This window comes from Perognathus longimembris, chromosome 11, assembly GCF_023159225.1.
Source record: "Perognathus longimembris pacificus isolate PPM17 chromosome 11, ASM2315922v1, whole genome shotgun sequence".
Taxonomy (NCBI): Eukaryota; Metazoa; Chordata; class Mammalia; order Rodentia; family Heteromyidae; genus Perognathus; species Perognathus longimembris.
In genome coordinates this window covers 60,590,413-60,598,855 of record NC_063171.1, presented here as the reverse complement: position 1 = coordinate 60,598,855, position 8,443 = coordinate 60,590,413, and the positions used below count along the sequence as shown (strand labels likewise).

The 8,443-nt window shown below is 59.1% G+C and overlaps 1 protein-coding gene across 1 annotated transcript; it reads left to right on the top strand.

The window, feature by feature from the left end:
• Positions 1–3,123: 3,123 nt before the first annotated feature.
• Positions 3,124–7,944, top strand: Elf3 (E74 like ETS transcription factor 3). Its single transcript, XM_048357261.1, has 9 exons — positions 3,124–3,268; positions 3,753–3,920; positions 4,153–4,374; positions 4,469–4,564; positions 4,763–4,882; positions 4,994–5,083; positions 5,231–5,347; positions 6,044–6,239; positions 7,174–7,944. The coding sequence occupies exons 2-9, from the start codon at positions 3,761–3,763 to the stop codon at positions 7,286–7,288; spliced, it is 1,116 nt and encodes a 371-aa protein (XP_048213218.1). The 5' UTR covers positions 3,124–3,268; positions 3,753–3,760; the 3' UTR covers positions 7,289–7,944.
• The last annotated feature ends 499 nt before the right edge of the window (positions 7,945–8,443 follow it).

The following is an 8,443-nucleotide window of genomic DNA, read 5'->3' as shown; positions in this document are numbered from 1 at the left end:
GGTAACTTGGAGTTAGAGATTGAGTGACTGTTAGATTGTTTCCTGCCTGGCGTTAGAGTGTGGGGAGATAGCTGGGGACCCAGGCAGTGACCGTGTTTCTCTGGCTTTAGGGAACTGCCAGGCTCGAGGAGGTGGTGACTCTGCACCTGTCTCTGAAACAAGGAAAATGGCCCTCCAACAGGGCAGTGAGTTCCCGGGAAGCTACAGAGCCACGAAGGGCAGCCATTCTTCTCTTCCCATCACACCCATGCCCAGGAAGGGCGCTTTCCTAGCTGGGTGCCAGGGGAGCACGCCTGTAATCCTAGCTACTTAGGAGGCTGAGATCTGAGGATCGTTCAAAGCCAGCCTGGGATGGAGAATTCGTGAGACGATATCTCCAACTAAACACTGAGAAAGCCCGAAGTACAGCGGTGGCTTCAGTGGTCGAGCACCAGCCTTGAGCGAAAAAGCTAAGGAATGGTGCCTCGACCCTGAGTTCAAGCCCTAGTAGCAGCACACACACACACACACAGTGTGTCCTTTCCCATTTTCTCCCTCCCTGCCTATGCTGAGGAGACAGAGGTTCGAGGCTGACTAGACAAAAGCTGGAGATTCTATCCAAACAACAGTTGGCTCAGTTGGTAGAGGGCTCTCCTAGCAAGTGAATAGGAGGCCCTGAGTTCCATCCCTAGTACTGCCTAGACAAGTAATGAGTTAACCTACCTCCCCTTCTCCCCACCTAGCTACTAATCGAGATCAGTAGCTTTGCTTATTCTGCACAGGCCCTCCCGCACTCGACAGGCTAGCAGTAGACTCAAGGCACCTCCCCCCAAAGTCCCTCTGACTTTCCTGGCTTGGGGAGTCCATGTTGTGTGGCGGGGCATCCCGGGTTGTGCAGCCTGCTTCTTCCCGTCGCATTTGTCTTTCCCACCATAGGGCTGGGGTAGGGGATGCTCTTGTTCCTCTTCCATGGAAGATGAGGCTAGGCCACCATCTGGGCCTCTCTGGGAGAAGAACAATGTCTATTCCTGCCAAAGCAGTGTCTGGTGGGGCAGGGCTCTAGGTCTCTTGCCTCTTGCTCCATAGCACCTCTGACCACAGACCTGGAATCTCCCCACCCCTCCAAGGCTTTGACCTCAAATCCAGGTCCTACCTACTCTTCCTTACTTGAAGGCATTCCCCCCTGGAGGGGAGGGCTGGCCCAGAGGAGGTCTTAGCCCCACCTCTGCGAAGGAGAAGCCCCGTGGAGGGGGGAGCTGATGGCTTCATTCTCTGCCTGGACAGCCGCAGCCAGGTGCTCGGCGGGGCTGGAGCACGTGAGCGGCTCTGGGGCTGGGAGCTGGTTCTCCCACATTCCAGCGTGAGTGACTAGCTAGAGGGTGTGCCTGCCCCAGGCTCTGGGCTGGGGAAAATCCTACCCCGAGCCCCCAGGCTGCCCTGCAGCCTCCGGCCCTGGGAGGGGACCCTGATAGAATTCAGCCTTTTCCCTAGGCACCCGCAGTTTCAGAGACCCAGGGGATGGATGGGAAATGCCCTCTGAGGGGACCTTGGTCGTCCTTGGGCTGCTGAGTCAAGAGGGGTACCTCTAGGCAGGGAGGTGGGGGGAGGGCACCTATTGTTAACCCTAGAACCACCAGGGGATTGTGTCTGTATGAATGGGATGAGAGGAGTGGAAGAGCGAAAGCCAGGGGGACTGTGGCAAGAGCGCTCGCCTTGTATACATGAAGCCCTGGGTTCAATTCCCCAGCACCACCTATATAGAAAACGGCCAGAAGTGGCGCTGTGGCTCAAGTGGCAGAGTGCTGGCCTTGAGCAAAAAGAAGCCAGGGACAGTGCTCAGGCCCTGAGTCCAAGGCCCAGGACTGGCCAAGAAAAAAAAGAAAAATGGGTTGAGGTGTCTCTGGGTGGTAAGACACTTACCCAGGACCTGGGGTTGGGTCTTCCTCACCGCAGAAACACCAAACCAACTGGACCTGGAAGAGGCTTTAGAGATTATTAGATCACAGCAACCTTGTGGGGGTTAGTTGTGGGGTTGAGGCGGGATCGGTGTTACTGAACTGCCAGGAGAGCACATCAAATGTGCAATCCTCCTGCCTCAGCCTCCAGTTTCTGGGATTATGAGTGTGAACCACACCCAGCACTTCCTGGCTACAGGACCCCGTGACTTGCCTGAGATCGTGCATGCGTAGTCATTAAAACGCACACCCTCCTCCGCACCCCGTGTCTCCGGGATATGTGTGAGAACTAGTAGCTTGTATGTGGGGACGAGTCGAGAGAGAACCAGAGGAGATGGGCTCTGGACCTTGTTGAGTGCCCAGGTACACAAGAACCTTCTTCAACCCCACCACTTACCAAACCCACCGTGGCCAGGCAGGCCGCAAAGCACAGCTCTACACGGCTCACTCGAAGGCCGATTTCTCGCTAGTGTCATGCATGTCTGGGCTTCTGATCACTAGAGGGCAGCAGTGAGACAGTGGTGAACTGGCCGAGGGAACCAGATGGGGAACCCAGCTGTGGAGGGGGAATGTCTGCAGATTCCAGCACCTCCAGTAGCCCCTAGACAGGGAGGGCTCCAGCTCTGGTGGGCCCGGGACCACCGGAACCACGCCCATCAAGACCAAAACACTGCCTAGCGAGGGGCTTGTAGCTTTCAGCCTACACCCCAACTCTTGAGTGTTGTGGAGCGCATTGCTATCCCTCAGTCCACTCTCTTCCTAGGTACCTCAGCCCTCAGATCTCCATTCAGTTAAGGACAGCAGCCTTTCTGACCCAGTTGAGCCACTTGCCCTTTCTCCTCCCTAGCCCATCCCTGGCCTGACTCCCATAAAGAATTTCCTGAGCCAGAGGGTGACTGGAAACACAGGTGCCCACCCCAGCCTCAGTCCCGCCACCTGTGCAGTCCAGTGCCCTGGGCCCAACCCCGAAGGGTGCGGGATGACAGAGTCTGACAATCATTAAACCAGCAGGGCCTGATTTCTCAGCACCCGCCCGCTAGGATCTGGGCCAAGTGGCACACAATATGCAAATCACCTGGGGCCTGGAGCCCAGTCTGAAGGCCAGGAAATCCCCTCCATCCAATGAGCCACCAGCTCAGGTTACCACCGAGACTCACCCTCGAGGTCTGGGCTCGGGGAGGAGCTCGGCCCGGCTCTCTATTTAGGACGGGTGGGGGAGCTCGGTGGCCAGACTCCTCTCTGCTACCTGGCGGAGCGCTCCGCCTCCTGGATTTCTCTCCCACCTGGGGCCGCGGAAGCCTCGCAGCCTACCTGCTGCGTCCGTACCTGACTCGGTAGGGCTCCTTCCTGTCACATTCCCTGCTCTTGGGAAACCGGTCCCGGGCTCTGGCGGATTTCTAGTTCTGGACCTGCCCCCTCCCGGAGGGGCCTGTAAGATGGTGGAGGTGGCCCCGAGGGTTGAGGAGCAGGGGACGGGGTGGAGAAGAGCCTCAGCCGCAGTCTGGTGGCGGTCTCCCCCTCTCCCGGACTTCCAGGGGCCTTTTTTTTTCTTTTCTTTTCTTCTTTGTTTGGCCGTGTTGCCTCGTTGGCCACGCTGGGCTCAAGTGCTCCTTCCATCTCAGCCAGCCAAGTAATTGGGACTCCGGGTGCTGCCTCTGCGTCTGGCTCTTAAAGGGCCCCTCTTGAAGAGAGGGTGTCCGCAGAGACATTGACTCCCTAGCCCTTGCTGGGGGCTGGGGGGGGGGGGGCTGCTCTTACCCAAGACAGAGCCGTGGGGAGAATCCTGGTGCTTTCACCGACCCGGTCCCTTCTCCCCAGGGAGCCTCATGGCTGCAACTTGTGAGATTAGCAACGTGTTCAGCAACTACTTCAGTGCCATGTACAGCTCGGAGGACCCCACACTGGCTTCCGTTCCCACCGCCACCGCCGCCTTTGGAGCTGACGACGTGGTGGTGACGCTGAGCAACCCTCCGATGTCCCTAGAAGGTGGGGTGGGGGGGGGGAGCAGGATGAAACGGGATAAATGGAGGGGACTGGTGGTACAAAGGAGAGGCCGGGGCCGGGGAGACTGTGTATTCACAGCAAGGGCGGTGGGAATTGGGAATATGGCTTCTAGACTCTGCTCCGGGATTGGGGGGGGCTCTCTCAGGTGTGAGGGGGACTCTGGGCGGGGGTGGGGGTGGGAATCTATGCTGATCCTCCCTTCTACTCCTTTCAGAGAAGGCCAGCTGGTCCGGGCAGCAGCCCCAATTCTGGTCAAAGGCCCAGGTTCTGGACTGGATCAGCTACCAAGTGGAAAAGAACAAGTACGACGCCAGCTCCATCGACTTCTCCCGCTGCGACATGGACGGGGCCACGCTCTGCAGCTGCGCCCTGGAGGAGCTGCGGCTGGTCTTCGGGCCTCTGGGGGACCAGCTCCACGCCCAGCTACAGGACCTCAGTGAGTCCAAGACACAGCCGCGTCCCGGGGAGGTGGGGGGGGGGGGGCTGACGGACCGAAGACGGCAGCATGACCCCTTGCTCCCTCTCCCCAGCGTCCAGCTCCTCTGATGAGCTCAGCTGGATCATTGAGCTGCTGGAGAAGGATGGGATGGCCTTCCAGGAGCCGCTGGGAGACCCAGGCCCCTTTGGTGAGAACCCCTTTTCTCCCTCCTTCCCAGGCCTGCCATGCCCTGTCCCTGGTCCTTCCCAGAGTACTGGCAATGACCCCTCCTCAGACTTCTTCTTCCCCCGACTGGAAAGATCCAGACAGCCCTAGGTCGCCTTAGCTGCCCTAGCCCCTGGCCCCCCCCCCCCATCTTCTCTGAGCTCCGGCCTCCTTTCCGCAGACCAGGGAAGCCCTTTCACCCAGGAGCTGCTGGACGACAGCCGCCAGGCCAGCCCCTACTACAGCAGCAGCTACAGCATGAACTCCCTCTCCCCCGGCAGTTCCGACGTCTCCACGGCAGGTGAGGGGCCCACCCCAGGCTCCGGGCCTTCTGTGGGTGGCCAGCGGGCTGGCCTCGATGCTCATCCTCACCTGTGTCCCCCCCTCCCCTCCCCGCCCCGCCCCGCCCCAGGGACCACCACTTCCCAGAGCCCCCACTCCTCAGACTCCGGTGGAAGCGACGTGGACTTGGACCCCCCTGACAGCAAAGTCTTCCCCAGAAGTGAGTTGTGAGCGGTTGGGGGTCTCATATTCACAGTGCCCCCTCCTCCTCTCCCCCTCCCCCCCCCCCCCCCGCCTGCCTGCCCTCTGTGGGGTTGTCTGTAGTTCTCCCAATCACCCCCCCACCCACTTCCCTCCCTCCTCTTAGCTGGCTTTCCCGACTACAAGAAGGGGGAACCCAAGCACGGAAAGCGGAAACGAGGCCGGCCCCGAAAGCTGAGCAAAGAGTATTGGGAGTGCTTGGAGGGCAAGAAGAGCAAGCACGGTGAGCCACGGGGGAGTGGGCACCCCGGGCTGGGGACCCCCTATCCTTCCAGTTTCCCTCTCATCCCCGTTCCTTCATCTCTTGCTTCATGGCTCCCAGCGCGGTGGGAGGGCTCAGCCCACCACCCCCACCTCATTGCAGAGGCTGGCTTGGTAGGGAAACTGAGGCTCCTAGAGGGAGGGAGGCCCATGCATGGCACTTGAGCCCAGCCCTCCTGCCTACCCACTCGAGTTCTCTCTGTACTTGGCCACTGTCCTGCCTGTTAGCGTGGCCAGTGGTGCCAGGAGGCGGCTGGTGGGTGCTTCCGAGGGCTCCAAGACCTGGGGAGGCTGAGATTCCACACCCCAGCCTTCGGGGGATGGGAAGGGGCCCCGGGCATGCTGGGATCCAGCTGCTCCCAACCACTGGGAGGATGCCCTTAAGGCCTTCCTCCTCTTTTACACCTAAGTATGCACGTCTACACTCGGCCTGATTTTCTTTGTCCTGAGGGGTTTCTTGTCAGAAAGCGGTTGTTCTCTTGTCCTGGAGGCTGGAACCCGTCCTCTGCTCCCATACTTGCCAAGCGGTCACCACCTGTTGGTGGCCACAAGGTCATTGCAAGGCCTTCTGTCTAGAAGGATTCCTTCCACGACAGCGTGCTAGGGCTGGCCTGGGTGAGCGGTGCCATGATGCTAACTGGGGGGATCTGTCTTGTAGCCCCCAGAGGCACCCACCTGTGGGAGTTCATCCGGGACATCCTCATCCACCCTGAGCTCAACGAAGGCCTCATGAAATGGGAGAATCGGCACGAGGGCGTCTTCAAGTTCCTACGCTCCGAGGCCGTGGCCCAGCTGTGGGGCCAAAAGAAAAAGAACAGCAATATGACCTACGAGAAGCTGAGCCGGGCCATGAGGTGAGCCGGTGACCAGGGCCCCAGGACAGAGATGGACGTAGAGGGAGCTGGTGATCTGGCCCGGACAGCTGTTGGTGTTACAATCACCGCTGGGCATCATGGGACGGAACCGCTGGGCATCATGGGATGAATGCCAGGCTCCTAGGGCTGGGGGCCAAGGTTACCCTGCGGGGAGGATCGAGTGTTTAGCGGGGCATGTCAGGAGCACAGCCAGTGTCAGCTCACAGCGACATTTTGGTGTGTTATCTGCAAGACTGGGTCTAAGAGAGACACTAAGAAACTGGTAGAAAGAGCATTAGGCCTGCCTACCCCAAGGCCTGCTTTCTGCTTGCTTCTCCTAGGGCCTCCGTTTCCTCCTGGGGGCCACAAATACAGATTAAGTTCTTCTCTCGGGTCCCTTGCAGCTCCCCCTTCATGTGGTTGTTTTTGTTTGTTTGTTTTGTTTTGTTTTGTTTTGGCCAGTCCTGGGCCTTGGACTCAGGGCCTGAGCACTGTCCCTGGCTTCTTTTTGCTCAAGGCTAGCACTCTGCCACTTGAGCCACAGCGCCACTTCTGGCCATTTTCTGTATATGTGGTGCTGGGGAATCGAACCTAGGGCTTCATGTATGCGTATGCGAAGCAAGCACTCTTGCCACTAGGCCATATTCCCAGCCCCACCCCTCCGCCCCCCTTCATGTGTTTTTATGAAAAATCCCAGGACATGGCCACACACACAAAAAGAAACCAGGTACAGAGGCAGGTGCCGGGCCCCGCATTATAAACAGAGACAGCAGCGAGCCGGTAGGAAGAAGAGGAACCCGAACGGTGTGGGTCAGGCGCAGCTTGCTTTGGCGGAAACTAGAGGGGACGGGTCAGCGGAGGCGTCTTCTTGGCAGTGCCCAGTGAAGTTCCTGCCAGGATCTTCTGACCGCCGCCCCCCCCCCCCCCCCCCCAGGTACTACTACAAGCGGGAGATCCTGGAGCGGGTGGACGGCCGGAGGCTTGTCTACAAGTTTGGCAAGAACTCCAGCGGCTGGAAGGAAGAGGAGCTGGTGGAGAGTCGGAACTGAGGGTCACATGCGGACCTGGGACCTGACCCACAGACGCGAACTGCAGGCCTGCAGCCCTCCTGGCCCCGCGCGCGGACGCACGTGCGCCCTGCCATGTTGCGGAACGAAGCTCCCATGTTGGCGGCAGCAGATGTGCCGAGGCGCCGAGGCGGAGGCCCGGGGCCTCTCCTCTCCCTGCCCTCCTGGTGGAATTACAAGCCCTGGGGTTTGAAGCCACTTGTGCGCTGACTCTACAGCTAAGAGCCCGGCTCTTGCAGTCCCAACGCCGGCTCCATTTGCAGATGCACGGACATCGCCACAGAGGCTGGGGAGGCCTCGGGGGAGCGCAGGGACCAGAGGGGACTGGGTGGTGTCCTCCGACACGACCTTTCTGGACCTTTCCATCTCCCTGCTCAGTACTAGGGCTCCTCGGGTGGGGGGGTCCCCTAATTTATGTGCTATAAATATGTCAGATGTACATAGAGATCTATTTTTTCTAAAGCATTCCCCTCCCTGCTCTGTTCCCACGCAGCCCAGTGGGCAGACCGACTGTTGCAGGTCCCCCGCTGGGCCGGCAGGAGGTAGGGTGAAGCCTGTCAGGATGGGGGTTCTCGGATCCTTTCTCCTGTGAATGGAGGCGGAGACCTCCAATAAACTACTTTCTGGGCTTTTTCTAACCTTTGTCTCAACTACCTGTGTACGGAAATGTGCTGTGGGTTGGGAGGGGACAGGAAGCAGAGGGGTGCACCGGGCTGAGAGGGGAAGGCAGATGGCAGCTGGGCATGGATTTCCTGCAGCAGGAGGGTTGGGCTCACGGGTGGGGGGGGTGGGGGGGGAGGGCTGGGGCTGGAAGTGAGATCACTCACACCCCAGGAACTCGGCAAGGACAAGGACGAGAGCCTAGGAAGCCGAGGATCAGTGTTTGGACCCGAGGTTCTCCAAGAACTTCAGCTTGATGGAATAAATAGAATGCTCTTGCATTGTAGCTACACTGGCTGTATGCTGAATAGCTTGCAACACAGATCCTACCTTTTGCGTATGACTTAAGATCAGAGTTAAGATCTTGAAGAAAGGGGCTGGGGATATGGCCTAGTGGCAAGAGTGCTTGCCTCATATACATGAGGCCCTGGGTTCAATTCCCCAGCGCCTCATATACATGAGGCCCTGGGTTCAATT